Here is a 20,018-nt window from a genome sequence, read left to right on the forward strand (position 1 = left end):
TACAATATTTCCCCTCGACATTTCCGACATATGTCCTATATTTTGGTAAGCGACATTTCCATCGACATCGACATTTTAAACCTTGGTTCCAAATAGCTTTTGATGTGCACTTGGCACCAAGTAGTGGCCCCAAATAACTTGTGGGTAGAAGTCCTACTTTGCAGCCCAAAAGATCAGCCAACCTCTGAATGTTAGAAACTTCACCCACAGCAATCATTTCACTTTTTGCTAAGTTCGCCTTTAACCCAGAAACAATTTCAAACCAGAAAAGGAGATGCTTTAGATTAAACACTGTTCCTCCGAAACCTTGCAAAAAAATAGTGTCATCAGCATACTGAAAAACAGGAATGAAAGTACCATTTTGGCTCACTTCAAAACCCTCCCAACAGCTCCAACTCCACACCACCTTATCCACCAATTTGCTGAGGCCTTCTATTACTATTAAAAATAGGAGAGGGGATAAGGGATCCCCTTGTCTTAAACCTCTCAAACTTTTGAAATTGCCTCTAGCTACTCCATTAACAAGGACCGAGAATCTTGGAGTGGAGATGCAAACTTCTATCCAGTTTCTCTATTTTGAACCAGAGTGCATTCTATCCATCAAACAATCCAAAAAAGACCAATTAACATGGTCGTAAGCATTCTCTAAATCTATTTTACAGACCAAACCATTTCATCCATTTCTCTTTCTTGAATCAACTAACTCATTTGCTAGAGAACCACATCATGAATATGTTTGTTGTGAACAAAAGCTCCTTGGTATTTGGATATCAAGGAATCTATCACTTTCTTAACCGAGTGGCTAGAATCTTGGCCAAGATTTTGTACATACTTCCTGTATATATTATTAACTGTATAATTGGTTTGGGTCTTTTTTTTTGATAAGTGATAAGTGGAATTTCATTAAGATTAAGAAGGAACTATCAGCGGATACAGCATGGAAATTCCAAGTGGCATGAGCTGCACCTTCAAAAATAAAACAAAATTACAATTGAGCCCCAAATAAATTGTCCCTAAACAACCCGTGCTTAGCTAGAGAATCTGCCAGCCCATTAGCTGATCTCCTCTCCCGCTGAACTCTCACTGTTACGTTGGAGGTTAACCACTCGAATCTTCTCACCCCCCCTCCCCCAAAGAACCAGGCTACAATCTCTGACTCCTTCAGCCACCCAGTTACCAGTTTAGAGTCACCTTCTATCAGCAGATTCCCAAACTCCTCCCACTCCAATTGGGCCAGAAAATAATGCAACAAGCTGACCCTTTGCATTCCTAAAAACTCCTCCCACTCCAGAGGTTCCCAGATTACCAAAGCAACTGCCATCAAAGTTCAGCTTGATGAAGCCTTCTTCAGGGGGCTTCTAGTCTGCCATAGGCTTGTTCTTAACTGAGGAAGAATTAGCAACCCATCCCCAGTTTCTCCAAAGGTTATCAAAGGAGAAATGTGAGTGCAGATTCGAAGCTTTAACCCAGTTGATGGCCCTGTTCATAATGCAGTCCCAAACATTATCCACTTCCCTCTCTAAGTCATTAAAAATCCTATCATTTCTTTCCTCCCAAACTGTCCAAACCAGAGCAGCCCTAGCACATCTCCACAATACTCTCCCCCTTCTCTTAGGCCACCTGAAGGTAGATGGGTTGAATAGCCCAGCAATCTGCAGAGGCTTTGTCCACCTGCAACCAAAATGATCAAAGATCTTTCCTAAAATCCTACAACAAAAGGGCAGGGGATTAGTAGAGGGTAACAACTTTTTCCATTATCTTTGCAAAGAAACACCAGTTTGGTGAAATGCTAAGGTTAGGTCTTTTCTTTTGTAGGTTATCCAAGGTGTTTAACTTCCCAAGAGAGACTTCTCAACACAGGGCTCCCGCTTTAGGGGTAATGGGTTTGGGCTAGATTTCCTTGCAAAAAAGGGCTGAGGGTTAGGGATCAAGGTTCAAAGTATCGACACAGGCTGATACGCCGGTAGGGCGTATCGGTACTTTTTCTAAGGTTTTATTTATTTTTTTCGAAACCGGTTCAGAGGGGTCGGTTTAAGGCCCGACTATCCTCTGAACCAGCGTCTGACCTGATACAACCCCTGGAGGGGCGTATTGGGAAGCCATTGGCACGATACGTATTGGCCGATACGTATTGATACTTTGAACCTTGTTAGGGTCTTAGGGATAGAGCAAATGTAGGAGAAAAAAGAAGCACAGGAAAACCGAGTGGAGGGGTTAATATGAGTGTCAGGTAGAATGATCCATACAAACAACTTCAAGGGTTTTGAGAAGCAAAGCAACCTAAGGTCTCCACTAAAGCCCAAGTTCCAATTGATACTAGAAGAATGGGAGAAAGATACAAACCTCTGAATGGGTTCAGATTTAAAGAGGGATCAGGAATATAGGGAGGGAAAAAGGTCCTTGAGAGTGAAATTGCCGACCCAGATGTCCTCCTAGAATAACCCTAACTCTTTTTTTTTTTTGATCAGTAAAAGTAAATTTATTAATGAAAAGATATGAGAATTAGTACAGAGATTGGGTAGCCTCGGCTACCCCAAATGTCCAATAACATTCCACCCAATATTTGCCTTACAATCTTACAAAAGAGCCCAGAAACATTGTTCCCTGTAGCCCCTTGCTTTGCTAGCTGATCCGCAAGCCCATTTGCTACTCTTGGAGTCCACTGAACTATTAACTGGATGTCTTTTGTGATGTGCTTAATTTTCTTCATCTCATTTCTGAATATCCATGGAGTCTTTCCATCATGTTTTAGCCAGCTTATAATCACTTTGGAGTCGCCTTCAGCAACCAACTTTCTCACTCCTATTTCCCTGGCTTTTTGTATTCTGAAAACCATTGCTTTTAGTTCAGCTGTAATGGAGTCCTCCCACCCTATAGGGCTGGAAAAGAGCCCCACTACACTCCCTGTGTCATCTCTAATAACCCCATCAATTCCAGCAATGCCCGGGTACACACATCATACCTGATGAGGCTCAAGAAGTTGGGAAGAACCCCACTGATAGCCTTCCACGAAGGGTTCAATGTGGCTCATCGAGAAACACCAGCATCCCAACCATTACTTGCGCACCCATGAATACTTTCTACTACCTTATGCCAAAATCTCTCCCTCTCTAAAGGCCATCTCCACAACCATTTACCCAACAGTTCTACATTTCCTAAGATGCCTAATCCCAACCCCCCTTGTTCCTTACTTCGACAAACTACATCCCACCTCACCAAATGATCCTTTCTTCCTTTCCCCAGCTCCCATAAGAAATCCTTCAAAGTAGGACCTTTTTTTTTTTTTAAATATTTTGACCAGCTTGTATATGACCTTACCTGCTGAGGAACATCCTTCAAAGTTCTTGATAGAGAGATGAGAAACATCCTTCAATGTCCTTGATAAAAAAAGCTTTTTTTTTTTTTAATAATAAAAGAACCCTGCAAAGCCTGAAAGGGAAATAGAAATGCTGATCACATTTCCCTAATGAAAACGAAAGGTATGAAAAGATGGTCCACTGCTTCCTCATTTTCTTAACAAAGAAATGCATATTTGTCTAGGGCATGTGCCCCTATGGACGAAATGACAAGATGCTCTGTTATTAGAATTTTATAGATGGATGTTGTCCAAAGAAAAAAAAGGATATCCTACTTGTGAATTGGAAGGTGGTCTTCAAACCATCTCAGAGGGAAATACTTTAGGATGGAAAGCCGGAAAAAGATTTGACAGTGAACCTGCCATAGTGAGACAATTGTTCTTCACTAATGGCTCATTATCAAAGGTTTCCTGTCAAGTTATTGGCATGCCGGAAAGATAATTGAAACAGGATTATTAGTACCATTGTTAGTATAATATCAAACTAGAATTTCAAGAACATAATCACTACATGGATGTTGCAATCCTTGATAGTGATCCTAATCTGTTCCATTATGGGTTAGATGTCTCTTCATTAAATGGCTAAGCCATGCTTTTGGATGATTATTTTTATTGTTCTTTAAATGTTCTAGATGTTACTCATGCATTTGAAGTATTTTCCAAATCAGTGTTTTTTTTTTTTCCAAAAAAAATCCAAATCAGTATTGTCAAGTTCTTGTCTGGGTGCTCTACCAGGGTAAGGTGATTGACCTGTAACATGTTTTGTTTCACACTTGCCTGAGCTACTGGAGCTATAAAACAAGTAGGATTTCTCATAATCTCTTCCTAGGTGCCCAATTGGTGATGTCATTATGCTCTCCTGGATCACCAATGGGTCAACAGGTTTCATGTAACCTGCCAACCTTGCTAGTTGTAGTTCACAACTTCACATAAGGAAGTATTGCAGCAACATTTCCAACTTGGAATAAATTCTTTGAAATGAACAAAAGCTCCTAAATGTGTTTTGGTGACTAATTGTAGACATTGTCTTTTTTTATTATTATTTTTATTTTTGATGACAAGACACTCATCATATCTTTTTCTGATGGTAAAAAACCTAAAAAAATAGTAATATTTTTTAATTGGGAGGGGGAATTTTGATATTTTACTGGCTTGCAGCACATGGAGGTGTACTATATTGTGATGGAATTTAGAGTTTCTGCTAAATGTTATATCAACTGTCTTTTATGTATGAACGCACTTATGAACCTTGAGATGGCCAAATGCTGAGTTCTTTATCTTAGGGATTGGAAGAGCTTATCTTTAGTTCTTTACTTTGTTGTTCATCTCTACAAGTACCATTGATTCATATTAGCAAGATCTTATTAATTTGATTCGTTTGCCTTATGTAGAGCTTGATAGTTTACATGTTGGGTTTATTTGTATGACATTGCAACTTTTGAATTAGAACCCTCTTCTTTTTTTTTTTATTTTATTTTGATGAGTAACTGAAATTTTATGTTTTGTGGCAAAAGAATATTTGTATTTACAAATTGCCAAGCAGTTTGTTTTTGAATTAAACCCTCTTCCTTTTTTTTTCTTTATTTTGATGAGTAACTAGAATTTTATTTTTTTTCTGGGAAAAGAATATTTGTAATACCTTACCTTTAACCAAAATAGAAAATGTATTTACAAACTGCCAAGCAGCCTTATGTCCAGGTCACCATAGCTACCTGATTCTTGCATTTGTCACTTGATTTACAACTGTCCCCAGAATAGTTTAGTCCCATTAACCCCACTCTTAGCTAATGCATCTGATAGGCCATCTGCTAGAACCTTCTTTTTACCTATCAGCAGACGGAACCCTTGGCTTCATTCTTTTATATTAAAGTATTTTCTTCTGTGTCTTGGTGTTTATTGTTTGTTGATCCACTTAAACTTTAGGTTTTCGGAGAACTGATGAGTCTCTTCTTCAAGAAAGTTCTGCAGGTACTGTTACTATCACTTTTTTCCAAGGTAGTTACTTTTTGGATTGTTAAATGATCATTTATTCCAATTAGTCAATTTTTACATTGCACATTATCTTCTCTAAACATATCTGTTCTTGTACACTTCATTTGTGAGCAAAGTATCATTCTACTTTTTGTGAGCTAGATATATAATAAACATTTTAACACAACATTGGAGAAACCATGCTTTAATCTTGTATGAAGATCTCAATTGGCTGAAGTTATTTGTCATAGTAATTACTGTTAAAGGGAATCTGTTTGATCTACTGAACCTTAGAAAAGTTCCTCTTGTTATTTTAGGTACTATTCATGTAATGTGGGCTTAGCAGTTACTGGAATCATCAAGATTGGTTATATGGACTTTTATTTCAATTCATTTAGAAATATTTTGGGAATGGTACTTTCTGCTATTTTGGATACTAAGAATGATGTCCAATAAGTTATTGATTTCTCTTTTGATGTGGAGGGTAAGCATTTAAGTATGAAGAGGCAGGTGACAGGTCCACAGAAAAATAAAGAAATGGAAGTCACCACACCTCTGATTTCCATTACTTGGTTATTGGTTGTTTAATTTCTATTTTATTGGACATTCATCATTAAGCATTTGAACTTGCCACTGTCAAAGTGGTAAATTCATTACTGATGAGAAATCAGTTTTGGGGCATCTTTGTGGATCCTGTGATATGTAGCTTTTCATGAGCTCTTTTACTTGTAGTTTACATGCTGTGCTTCAGCTGTCATCTCCCTCAGATGGTCCTTCAAGATTAATTTTGGGGTGTTCTTGTTGGGGAATCTTGAAGGTTTGGACCATTAGGCATAAGGGTTAAGAGGTGGTTTCAGAGGCCATGGTGCAGGGAGATCATCTTGGTTTTCTCTGGTCCATTTGGTGACTTTGATTCCATTGGAGGAGAGATTCTGGCTTTGCTCCAGGATGTTTGGATGGAATTCTATTTTGGGCTTTGAGGGGGCAGGGGTGGAGGGGGGCTCTTATGTGGTTATTTGGTGGATTCTAGATGGAATTTACTGTTCATTGGTTGGAGAGTTGCCTTAAAGAGGCAAGAGCCTTGCTCTTAGAGGGAACATCTTGTTCAAACGAATCCCAAGGTCTGCCAACTCCATTGTTGACATTCTTGGTCTGCCAACTCTATTGCTGACAGTCTTGGTTGGGGAGTGGTTGGGAGGAGTGAGCTGGATGGAGGTATTGTATCCTCAGTTAGCATTATTAGTTATACATGACATTGTAGCCTTTTGGGGTCACTTTGTATGGGCTCCCTTCTTGAGGATGGTGATCTATATACCTGGATATCTGTACAAGGGTTCCATATTGTGTTGGATACTTCAATTTTTAGTATAGATTTCATATCTAATACTGTATCCAGTTGCATCCTTGCCATATCCAGCAACATTGATGGTGCTGCTTCTACTTTTCTATTCATCTTTGTGAAGTAAATTTATTGCTGCTGATAAAAAATGGACTTATCATTGGTTTTAATTAATCATTTCTTTTACCTTTTCATGTTAATCTTTTCAGGGGGGTGGCAAGATGGTGCTACAGCTGTGTGTGTTTGGGTTCTAGGACAAACAGTAAGTCTGCATCTATTCTTATTTGCACTATATATACTTGTATGGCCTTACCATACTAGTAAAATTGGTGTTAAGTTTTTATTTTTCTTTTTTTCTTGGTTGTATATAGAAGGTGATATGCTGTGTTATGGGGTTTTCTTTCTTTTTCCTATCCTTGTTTCCTTTTATTGTCAATTTATGTTATGAACCAGAAATGGAAGAAAAGTTAATATTCATTTGTATTTAAAGGCAAAAACTATGTCTGAGTATACAATAAAGAAAATGAGGGCTCACCCTAAAACAGAAAAAGTTATGAATGACAACAGTATTCCTGTCGTCTAAAAAGTTATAAATCAAATAACACAAACAGGAATGCTATGACCCATCTATTATAGGCATAAGGAAAAGTGATGATTCTAATCTCACTATTATCTAAAATAAAAGAAAATCACTGATGATATTTTTAACCTATTTTAATTCTGTAAATTAATGTTTGACACTCTTATGACAATTTTAAATCAGAAAATTACACCAAAAAACTATAGTTGACCAAAAGTACAAGAAGTCAAGAACACAAAATTATGCAACTGTTACCAATTTCTTCCCTGGGTTTCTTTTTTCATGTCAGCATCACCATATTTTTGTATGTACTCTCAAATGTTCCAACGTATAAAGTGGATATCATATGCTGTGGCATGGTGATTTCTTATCACCTCCTTTATGTACTCCTTTTTGTATTCTTAATAAAATTTTCTTTTTTGTTTTTTTTTATAAAAAAATGGATATGCTGTGAAATACATCAATGTAGCAACAAGTTTGGCACCATTATGAAACATATCATTCAGCTAAAAATTTCTTAGTAGGGAGTTGTTAGTTGTTACACCACCTCTAGACATTACTGTGATTCTTCGTTTTTCTATATCATTTTTCTTGTAGAGATTTTTATACTCATGCTTCAACCAGCTTTTGAGGTACCATTTTGTAATTGGTCTTTGCCACATTTCTTTGTTGTCAGTATTACAGTAATACATTTAAACAAGTATTTCCAATTTGTCATGTATGTGCTCCACTATGGTTAGGCCAATGATATCGAGGATATGTATGGTTAATTATTTCCAATTTGTCATGTATGTATGTATGTATGTATGTATGTTTTTTTGAGAATATAACTGCATGTATAGTTATTTTAGCTTATAATATATAAGGGCTATTGCCTAATTTTGGTCATAGTTATAGTCTTGGAAGAGGTGAACTGAATACAAACCTAATGTTCTGCATTTTCTTGCATAAGGTGGCTTCTCTCAGACCCGAACCTCCATATTTTTGATTATTAACTGAAACTCTATTAATTGAGAAGAAAGGATTATGTGCACATTGTTTTAGGGCTGCATAAACCACCACACCCTTACTCTTTGCCCTGATTGAACCTGCGGTTTAATATTTTACCATTGCACCAAGCAATGGCCCCTTCAGTTTATAATATATTGGATATAATTTGCAAGCCATTTTCTATATATTTACCCAAGTGAAAAGGTAATTACCTAGTTGCCCAGCTTCTTGCCTAGGTATTCTAGAGTACTCTAATACCTAGATTTTTGAGAACACTGCTTACCAAACTCATCCCGAAAATGGGAAAAAGAGCCGGAGAACATCCAAAAGTATTTATGTGACAAAACATACAAATATTTGTTAGTACATAGTGCCAATTTTTCTTATCCGATTTGTACCTTGTATTGCTTTTGCCCTATTTGTTATGAACTCTAACCTACAGATCCATGGTTACCAGGTTTTTATTGCTAATATTGGAGATGCAAAAGCAGTGGTAGCAAGATCACTTACTGCTGATACATTACAAAACCATTCAGACGGAGCAAGTCCATTGAAGGCTATTGTTTTGACAAGAGAACACAAAGCTATTTATCCACAGGAACGTGCTCGCATTCAGAAGGTTAAAATAGTCATATTTTTTTTGTTTTCATTTTCGTTTATATTTTCAACTATCAAACTTTTTCATGGAATTTTTTTCTTTGAATTGGTTGGTAGTAAAGTCATTTACATTGTTCTTAGGAGAAGTGCTCCGACACTTAACAAGGACCTTCCAATGTTAAATGGAATGGATAATGTTTAGATTCAATAACTAATCTATGCCAACATGATTAAAAAGAAAGTTCTTGGTCCAGCTTATGCTAAGAGTTACTTCCATACACAGCTAGAATTCAGAATCATTTGAGACTTCTGGTCTAAGCGTACTTTGTGATCTAGTGGCACAACAGCTGTCTGTCTTCACTGCCATTTTGCTTCTTTTTCTTCCAAGGTTTTCCTTCTATCTCTTATACATCTGGAAATATTAAACTCTTGACTGAGGATTCTTCATAAACCAACATTCTTATTACTTCACCAAGAAAATTAATTTTTCATCCAACTTTCACTGCAAGAAAGAAGGGTGAATTTTCCGTCCTTTCTCTCTGTCAATCATTCACAGATGGATGATTGGGTGGAAAGGTGCATTCTGTATAAACATTACTTTTTCCGTTTCAACATGCTTATGTCGTTTTGGTTTAGATAAGGTTGTTGTTTAAGCTCTTTTTCTCTTGTTTGAATCACTATGATTTGGCTTATCTGTTAAAGGCTGTTTCTGTGCTATTTGCTTTTATAGGCAGGTGGTTCTGTCAGCAATGGACGACTGCAGGGGCGCCTTGAAGTTTCTAGGGCTTTTGGAGATCGCCAGTTCAAGAAGGTTTTGTGTTCTTTCCTATCTTGATGGCCACATTTTTTTTCATGCAATACCATTTCTAAATCTGGTTAGTTTTGGATAAAAAGTCATGTTATGACACATAGGAGGAAAAAAAATCTCTACTGTTTATTTGAAAATAAACGACTTGAAGCCTTTTTTTTTTGTAAAGCTTAATTGAAGAGGGGAAATAAATTCAATGCCCATTTTCACTGTCGCACTTCTTTAGGTTTGGTTGGGTCATTCCTCTACTTTTGTTCCTCATAATGAATTGTAATTGTAGAAGGTTCTTATATACTCTAAGTTTTGAATATTTTGCTGGGAGGTGGCTCATAAGAAAATATATCTGTGAGATGTTACAAAATGAAGAGTGAGACATGGCTTCCCTCTCACCATGCTTGTCTATGCCTGGCAGAGGGAGACAGTGAATCATCTTTTCACCCATTCTTATATTTTGTCTCAAATCTGAAACCACTTTGGTACCCTGTCTGTTACTCGATTCCCTGGGTAACAGGATATGTAGCAATTCCTAAGGGGCTAAAAACTTTTAGTGCCAATGGTAAGGTTATGTGGAGATTTATCCTGCATGAGGTCAACTAGTAATATAGGAGAAAGGAGGGGGGGGGGGTATTTCATATATCCATGCAGTAATTGGTTAGATATCCAATGGGGTAGTCAATTGGGTGTAGACACTTGAGCTATTTAGAGGGATATGGTTAGCACAACAATGAGAGAATTAACCACAGTGATTAGATCTTCACCCCGCATACAGATAGTGTCTATTTGGACCCTTTCTAATGAGAGATAAAGTGAAGCTAAACTTTGGTTGATGTTCCGTCAGCAATCTAGGATCATCAAATTCAGGGATTGGAGTTCTTAGAACAGCTATTTGGGTTATTCTGGCACATTAATGTCTAGTCAGTACAGGGTATTTAGCAAAAGCCAAACTGTTATCATGGATAGACAGTGTGGTTGCTCTAGCACATTCTGGTTAGTCATTACATAGTATTTAGCAAAGGGCAAACTCTTAGCATTGGATAGACAGTCTCAGACTATCAGTATCCATAGAGGTTATCAGAGGATGGTAATTGAGGGAGACTCAGTGACTCACAGATCATGGTGGGTTGGATTGGATGAGGGATATAGACTATAGAGTCGAGCTTACCATAGAGACAATGTTACCAGATTAGATATGCTGGTCTTTGGCATCCAGAGTGAACCAGATCAGCCAATTCTCTAGCTGGCAGTCTCACATGAAGTGTCTTGAGAAGTTAACTTTATTTGCCTATATTTTTTTCCCCTGGTTGAGGGTATAATTTTTTTCATGTATTTCATACAGTATACCTAATTGAGGTCATGAATAGCCTCAGATTCCATTTTCTAGTGATCCTTGGGTTTTGTAATTGCATACTATAACTATATAATACATTAGTATAATATGTTTACACTCATGAGTAATAAATAGAAAACACCACAACCCTAAATTTTTCTGAGTATCACATTGTACCTCCTGTTATATTTGTATTTTGTAGTTAAAAACAGCTGGTGCAGGGTTCCCTCATGTGTCAGTAGATACACAAATGAACCTGTAATGAAATTTTGATTCATGTTTCTCTTCATTTGTCAACTGGCATGTGTATCTTTATAAGATGGCATGACTGCCATCTTTGTTGTACATAAGTTTCTGAATCTACATATTACAACATATTGAATATTGTTATACAAGGGAAGTATCTGTACTAGAGATATGGGTGCTATTGCAACCACAAGTTTTCATGCTTTTGGTTTTAAATTTTTAATACTATTGGCACGATTGACATCACTTGCATCCACTTATTACAACATATTAAATACTGTTATATGAGGGAAGGATCTGTGTTGCAGGCATGTGCTTTTTGCAATCACAGATTTTCATTCATTTTTTTTATTTATACTATAGGATATTAGCATGATTGACGCCAGTTTTGCATCTAAGTTTCTGAATCTGCTTCCTGTGTTATATTGGATATTGTTATATACAAGAGAGTGATCTGCATTGCAGGTGGGTGTTATTGCAACTCCAGATATTCACTCATTTGATATTACAGAAAGAGAACACTTCATTATTCTTGGATGCGATGGTCTGTGGGGGGTATGCTTTCTGCCAAATTTGTTAAGCCATATTCAAACATGTGATTACTTAATTTTTTTTTTGGAAAAAGGTAACGTAATATTTATTCAAAAACAGCACATACAAGCTGTGATCAGACCCAGAAAAGCAGACTGATCAACACAGCAATTACATACTCCACCAAGAACTAGAATGGAAAACAACAGACAAATTACAATTTCTAAACTCCTCAGAAACTGACACCCAAGAGATTAACTTGCCCACAGCTTTCTGAATTAAATCTTCTGGACTTAAGGCCTTATTACAGAAAAGCCTACTGTTCCTCTCAGACCAAATGGACCATAAGGAAGCACTAGGAATAGTCTTCCACACTAACTTCCTTTTCTTGTTAAGACCTTTGATGTTCCAGCAACACAGAAGCTCTTTTACCGATCTTGGCATAGTCCATCTTAAGTTCATGGAGCTGAAAAGTGGTTCCACAACTGAGAAGAGAACGGGCAGTGTGTGCACATATCGTCAGTAGATTCATAATTATTCCCACACAGGCTGCACGAAAGGTCCAAAATTTAAATGCCCCTTCTCACAAGGTTAGCTCTAGACAGACATTTGTTCAGAGCCATAATCCAGATCAGAAAGTTGGATTTAGATGGGCTAATAGGATTCCACACCTGAGAACATGGGAAATCAGTAGCACCCTTTCTACAAAGTTTGGAAGCCAAAGAATTGACAGAGAAAACACCATCTGGATTCCACTTCCAGTACCACTTATCTTCTGAGTAGAAATCGACCTTTTGATTCTGAAGAATAGTCAACATATTCGTTATCTCTTCAAGCTCCCAGTCAAAAAGATTCCTTCTAAAGGTAGGGGACCAAATAATTGAATCTCCAGACAAGCTGCAACACTCAGCAACAGAAGCCTCTTGGTTAGATGCACACTGAAAAAGGAGAGGAAAAGACTCAACAAGAGACCCATCCAAGCACCAAGGATCCTTCCAAAACTTGGTTCTACTACCATTGCCGACCTTAATTGAGATCCCATCAGCAAGAACAGAGAAGTTCTTCATTATCCCTTTCCATAGAGAGTTTCCCCAACTGGGAGGAGGATCCCTAGTTCTCCAGTTGCTCCACTCCACCCCATATTTACCGGCAATGAGAGATCTCCACCAAGCATCATTTTCAGCCGCAAACCTCCAAATCCATTTACAAATAGGGATGGCAATTTCCCCTATAAAACTGGGGCCCCACCCCACCCCGCCCCGAATGGGGCGGGTTTTCCCCGACCCTAAACAACGACAGGGTGAGGACGGGGAAAATAAATTTTCCTCGAACCGGGTACGGGGCAGGGGCGGGTTTTGTATATAATTCCCCAAACTTGCCCCGAACCTGAAGGTAAATTAGTATAATATGTCTAGGTTTAATTTTGATATTTAAAATATCTCTAAGTTTTCCCTAAATTTTTAAAATCCTAGGATCCCATAATTTTATTTTTGAATTATCCCTGAAGTATTATAATTCAATTCTAAAATACCCCCAAATTCCTATATCCTATTATAAATTGTCCATAAAATAGATATTTTTTAAGTAATTGCCTTGGAGCGGGGAAAATTCAGGGATTCCCCGTCCTCGATGGGGAATGGATGCCCCGTTGCCATTCCTACTTACAAAGAAGGGCAGAATTAAAAGTTTTCAACTTCCTTATGCCTAAACCACCTTCATCCTTAGGGAGACAGACTTGATCCCAACTAACAAGATGAATTTTTTTTCTCCTCTTCCCAACCCCTCCAGAGAAAATTCCTTTGAAGTTTTTCAAGCCTTCTTGCAACTTTATTTGGGATAGGGAAAAGGGAGAGAAAATAGGTAGGTAAATTGGATAATGTGCTCTTAATCAAAGTCACCCTACCCCTAAAAGAAAGATATTTTGCCTTCCAAGATGCCAATTTTCTCTCCATTCTTTCAATAACCGGGTCCCAACTTGAAGACAACCCACAACTCACCCCCAGAGGAAGATCCAAATATTTAACTGGAAGGGAATCAATCTGACAAGCCAAAATCTCTGCACAATCAACTAAGTTGGAAACCTGACCCACTGGAATGATTTGACTTTTATTCCAATTGACTTTAAGACCAAAGACCACCTTAAACCATGTTAAGATCCCAAGAACTAGGTCCACCTGAGAGGGAGAAGCATCCACAAAACATAATGTATCATTTGCAAATTGGAGAATGTTAACCTTCTCCCCCTCCGGAGCAATTGCAAAACCTTCCCATTCACCAAATTCAGCAGCCTTCTTACAAAATAGAGTGAGAATCTCCATTACACAGATAAAGAGTAATGGAGACAAGGGATCACCCTGTCTAAGACCCCTAGAACTATCAAAGAAGCCTGCAGACTGCCCATTAATCAAAACAGAAAATTTGGGAGAGGTGATACATACTTTAATCCAGTTCTTCCATTTCTGCCCAAAATTCATGTGCTGCAACACAAGATTATAACATCTCCAGTTGACATGATCATAAGCCTTTTCAATATCAAGTTTACAAATCAACCCTGGGGTACCCTCTCTTCTTCTTGAATGAGTCAACTCATTAGAAATAAGAACTAAATCAAGCATCTGTCTTCCCGGAACAAAGGCACTTTGATTGTTTGAGATAACACTACCTAAAACCCCTTTCATTCTCTCGGCATGGACTTTGGCTAAAATTTTATAGAAGCTATGCAGGAGACTGATCGACCTGAAATCTTTAATGTTCACTGCACCTTCAATCTTTGGAAAGGGTAATAAAAGTAGTGTTTAAACTCCTTTGCAATGAATCTCTCTCATAAAAGCCTTGGAAAACATTCAGAATATCTTGTTTCACAAAATCCCAGCATTTACTGTAGAAAAGATTGGTAAGACCATCTGGCCCCAGAGATTTATCATCAACCAACATCTTAATTGCTGCTTTTGTTTCCTCCTCCGTGAAGGGTCTTTCAATGAAGGTGGACTGAACTTCACTCAACTGTTTGAAGGGAAGGGACCTAGGAAATGGTCTGAAGATCCATGATTCTTTATAAAGATTTTTATAAAAACTGGTTGCCACTGTCTTCATTTCTGTCTCAGATTCCCCCACCCTTCCCTCCCCTTCCAACCTACTGATTACAGAAGCTATGGCTCTTGCATTTGCCATTTTATGGAAGAAATGTGTGTTTTTATCCCCCTCTTTTAGCCAAAAGCTCTTTGTCTCCATTTGATTTCCTCAGTCACGGCCAATTTATCATACTTCAACTTCGCCTGAGATCTTTTCAATTTGCACTCCTCTGATAGAGGACCCAATTCTTCTACTGAATCAATCTCCTTTACGGTACTCAAAAGAGCTTTCTTTTCCGTTTCTAAATTCATGCTTTTCTCCAATTTCCAGATTTTTAATCTTGCTTTAATGGCACCAAGTTTTTTTGCCAGAATGAATGAGTTGGTTCCCATTACCTGCAAATCTTTCCACACTGTCTTCAACAAGGGGATAAGGTTAACATCTTCAAACCAGGCATTCTCAAATTTAAATGGGTCTCTGGCTCTATCTCTGGAACCACAGACTAACTGAATTGGAATATGATATGAAACTGGCCTAGGAAGGGCAATCTGCTTAAAGTCAGAGAAGAGCTCTTCCCAATTAGAGGTAACCAAAAACCTATCCAGTCTCACAAGGGTGGGGATATCTTGATTATTGGTCCAAGTAAACTGACTACCATGGAGAGGTAAATCTATCAATTCAAACCTGTTGATGAAATCAGCAAACTGAGCCATTGCCCTAGATCTTCTCCCTCTGGAATTTTTCTCTTCAGCAGACAAAGTGACATTAAAATCACCACCAATAACCTAAGGATAAGGCAGATTTCTCCTCACCTCAGCCAGTTCCTCCCAGAACTCCTCCCAAAGATTTCGATCAGTAGGACCATATACATTTGTGACTTGACAAATATTTCCATATGCAAATTTAAGAACTAGGGAAACCGAAAAGTTTCCAATGTGAGAGGAGATCAAGCTACAAACAGAAGGATCCCACATACTCAACAGCCCCCTTGCACTCCCTACTGCCAATTTAGTCTTCCATTTGACCTCATCCTCCCCCCAGATGCTTCTAACTACTGCAGCTTCCACACTGTCCAGTTTGGTTTCTTGCAACAGAATAATCTTTGACCTCGACTTCTTCAGGGACTCACACAGTACAAGTCTTCTATCCGAACCCAAACCCCTTACATTCCAAGATAAAATTTTTATCTCCATTACAAATCACAGACACAAAGTACAAATTAACTTCTCAAACTCCGCCCCCCCCCCCACTGCTGCCTGCCTTGTCATTTAAACCCCATGTTAGCCTCATCATTTCTCTGCTTCTCTTGGAATTATTTCCCCCTTTCTTTGCTGCTACCTTCCCTCTCTCCAGGAGAATTCTTTGTTCAACTCCCTCCAGGAATTTGATTGTCTCCTCCTCCATCCCTCTATTGAAATCCCCAAATACTTACCCAAACCCAAAAGTTTTGACGATACCCAGGAAGAAGCACTAGAAATAACTGGAATTACTGTGATGAATCTTCTAATGATGTTAGAATTTGTTGCTCTGTACAGGTATTTGGACCAAGTGATGCTGTTGATTTTGTCCATAAATTGTTAAAGGTTGGTATATCTATGCATGCTCTATTTTGATTTTTTTAGGTAAATGTAAAGTATCGCATTAAGACTGTCAAAATGTACATCGTGTGACGTGTAGTGAGACCCTGCTCAATAAGTTACTGTGCAAGGGTAACTTTCACTCTGTACAAGGGTCCAACTATGATACTGGAAAAACTTGTAACCAATCAACTGGTATCATAAAAGTGGTAACCAATCATGTGTGAGATCTATCAAAATTCACCGGTGTGTGTGTGTGGGGGGGGGGTTGATTGGTCAAAACCCTTACTGTATCATGTCTTTCTGGCAGCATATTCCTTTATATGATTAGATACATAAAAAGTCTGAAACTCAAAAAAAGAAAAAAAAACAGAGTTGTTGGGAACATCTTTGAATTTACCTGCAAGGAAATTCTGCTCTGTAAGATCTTTAACACTATGCCTTTCTATTGCTTTGATTTTCAAAAATCCTTAAATTATCTGTGTCCATAAGGACCATACCGTAGTTAAAGGGATTATTCTCCCTACTATTTTCCCCTTTGTTGCTTAGTCCTTCCATTCTCTATTTTGTAAGGATTTCTTGGTAAAAATGTTTTCTTTGTTCTTGATCTTTAGTTTTTCTTTTATTTTTCTATGACTTCTATTATCAATAGAGCGGAAATCCTTAGTAATTGCTTCATTCTATAGCTTTTAACCAGAGATTTAGCTGCATTTAAATCAATGATACATTGATGCTAGTGATAGGATATGCTGAGGAAACAGGATACAAGTAATTAGTGAATGAGATATCACATCACTGTCATGGTATAACTGGGATATGGTGAGAAAATCTTAGGTATCATACAATACATGAATAAAAGTTTGATTGGTTCTTCTGTTAATCCAATAAAATATAATACATTTTAGAGCAATAATATTTCCACCACTGTTCCTAAACTAATAGTTATGTCATATACCGATGAATTTGTTCTCTATTTCTTCTTTTGCTTCTCAAGTGTTGGATTTTGCCCAATAACATTTTTTTTTCTTTTTTTGTTTTATTCCATTATTTGATTGTTTTTTCCTTCTTTTTCCTTTTTGAAAAGGTCAGCTGAAATAAGTTTAGTGTACTGTGACATACTGCTAAATATGTAATGATATTAATATAGTTTAACAACTTGGATTTCTATGTTCAAAATGTTGGTATTGGAGTATGTCTTGGTCATTTAGGAAATGAAGTCATATGGTGGAAGACAACACATGTCTTTGCTCTTTAATCTTGCTTAGGAGGTTGGCTATGATATTAAGATTGTAACAATTTAGGTTTTGATCTGGAGTTTGGCGAAATTACTATAGTGTTTAATGTTGTTGAGGTGAAAACAGAGCAGACCTTAAAGGTTCCTGACTCCGGCAACTTAGAAGAAGCCTAAGGGAGTACTCAAGTAGAACTTTGGGAGTTCATTTCTGCTGGATTTGGCACGGAAATCTTTTTCATGTAGTTTGGCAAGGAAATTTTGAGTCATGGGTACAGGACCCCTTACATGTAAGACCTATTGCTCATGCAATTTGGGATCCTCATTTTGGTCAACCGGCTGTGGAAGCCTTTACTCGAGGGGGTGCTCTCGGCCCAGTGAATATCGCTACATGTTAAAGTTTTACAAAAAAAAGAAAAAGAAAAAGGCAACTAGGTTTTGGTATTTATTCTGTGTACAGGTGGGATTTGTATTTGTTCAAGGACTTGATGTGATGTGGTTTGGGCCCATAGGAAGCTGTCTAGAATTTCTTGTGAAGTCTTAAAATGGATCTCAACCTTATTTTTACACTAAAGTTTGATTTCAAGATCCTGAATTTAGGTATTCATAAAAACTTATCCTTGCTGATGTCTTGGGAGTACTTATGGAAATCCTATGAGACGTTTCTTGCTGTTGATGTGGTACTTCACAAGAACAAACTATGCTTTTCTCTAATAATGAATACTTTGTTTTTACTAAGATAAACATTAATATTTCATCTATTTTATAGTACTAGCACTGTGTTGATAGTATTTTGTCCAACAGTAGATAACATGATACAACGATTGTCTGTGCTATCCTGTAAGCTTTCTGGTAGGTACATCTTTGGAATTGGGAAATCAGATTCCTGACACATTTGCCAACATATGCTTGTGCTGAAATAGAGCCTATGCTTTTCCTACATGGTGATGCATGAGGAACATAAATGTACTAGTTGTAAATCACACAAGTTTTTTACTGCATGAAATTGAGACTAGTTTTGCAGTTTAGCTTCATACAGAATATTGAATGCTAAAGCTGATAAAAAAAAAATACATTGAATGCTTAAGAAGGGCCAAAAACAGACTAATCCTCTAAACTGACATAATAAAGCCTAAGCTTTTTGTAGAACATATAGTGTAATGTTTTTAAGCTGCAAGTCTTTTAGTTGTTTCTACTGAGGGAAAATCTATGATACCGGAAAGACATGGTACCAGGAGCTTTGACCAATCAAAGTCCACCCGTGAATTTTGATAAATACCACCTGATTGGTTAATCTATTTATGATACCTGTCAGTTGGTCACAAAATTTTCATGTATCATATCTTTCCAATACCATAGTCGAACCTTTCTACTTAATAACTACATGAAGACTTTGAAGGTGCTCTTCCTAATTGTTGTAATGGTTTGGCAGGAGGGGTTACCTGTCACCACTGTGAGCCGTCGTCTTGTTAGAGAAGCCATCCGTGAGCGGCGGTGCAAGGACAATTGCACTGCAATCATCATTGTTTTCAGGCACAAGTGATTGGTACCACATCAATTCTATCATAGTGTTGAATTATCAGGTGCTGGTTTATCTGTGGAGTATGGTTTCTGTTCAGGGAAAGGGGTTGGTTCTGACATCTAACCACAGCTCCACTCTAGTCTGTACTAGTTTCACGAACAAATTTCTTAGGTGATTTATTATCCCGAGGTTGACTACTAAGGTGAGTTGATCAAGTTCACGCTCCAAGTTTATTTCAACATTGGCTATCTGAGAAAGTAATATCCGTTCTTAATTTTTTATTAAACAGTCATTAGTAGCAGGACAGTATGTAAAATGAATGTAACAATTTTCAAAACTCAATACTGTATTTTCTTGTTTAGGAAATCTTAGGAATTGGTAAATGGACTCTTAACTCTTCTGGGCTATGCTGTTTACATGGATTCAATCTTGAACAAAACTAATTTGCAAGTTCTATTGAAAGCAGTGGCTTTCTTTGTTTTGAGAAGCTTTTAAAAAAAGATGCTCATCTCTTGTTACATGTCTAAGTTGGAGAAGTGAAGCTTCTTATGAAATTACCAGGTGCTTCTTAGCTGCTGCAGGAACGGCTAATGGATTCTTCGTCCCCTTTTGCACAGGTTCTCACATAGGTTTATTGTTCTTGTATGACTCAGAACTGACTTATTCTCTGTGAAGTTGCTTCATTTAATATCTTGCTGTTCCGGGAGAATTTTAGCCTCAACTAGATTGTATCTTTTTGAGGGGATAGAAACTCATTAGATGGCTGAACTATCTTTTCCTCCCCACTTTAGCGGTCTTCTTTTTGAGCAGATTTTGCAAGGCCAATAGCCCTTGGCTCAGATGCCAAAGGCCACTTGCAGTTTTATCTGATT

At 37.6% G+C, this 20,018-nt stretch overlaps 1 protein-coding gene across 5 annotated transcripts in view; it reads left to right on the forward strand.

The window, feature by feature from the left end:
• LOC104592071 (Protein phosphatase 2C family protein) overlaps nucleotides 1-19,586 on the forward strand; it is a 32,288-nt gene extending 12,702 nt beyond the window's left edge. For 3 of the 5 annotated variants that reach the window (XM_010251272.3, XM_010251349.3, XM_019199104.2), the window contains 7 exons: nucleotides 5,279-5,323; nucleotides 6,875-6,927; nucleotides 8,693-8,854; nucleotides 9,563-9,643; nucleotides 11,679-11,768; nucleotides 16,352-16,399; nucleotides 19,057-19,586. In XM_010251272.3, coding sequence (XP_010249574.1) covers nucleotides 5,279-5,323; nucleotides 6,875-6,927; nucleotides 8,693-8,854; nucleotides 9,563-9,643; nucleotides 11,679-11,768; nucleotides 16,352-16,399; nucleotides 19,057-19,167 — 590 coding nt within the window. In that variant the 3' untranslated portion in view covers nucleotides 19,168-19,586. The remainder of the gene's footprint in view (nucleotides 1-5,278; nucleotides 5,324-6,874; nucleotides 6,928-8,692; nucleotides 8,855-9,562; nucleotides 9,644-11,678; nucleotides 11,769-16,351; nucleotides 16,400-19,056) is intronic. The other 2 variants (XM_088900688.1, XM_088900689.1) reach the window with 1 other exon arrangement.
• The last annotated feature ends 432 nt before the right edge of the window (nucleotides 19,587-20,018 follow it).

This window comes from Nelumbo nucifera, chromosome 3, assembly GCF_055504915.1.
Source record: "Nelumbo nucifera cultivar China Antique chromosome 3, China Antique-T2T, whole genome shotgun sequence".
Classification (NCBI taxonomy): domain Eukaryota; kingdom Viridiplantae; phylum Streptophyta; class Magnoliopsida; order Proteales; family Nelumbonaceae; genus Nelumbo; species Nelumbo nucifera.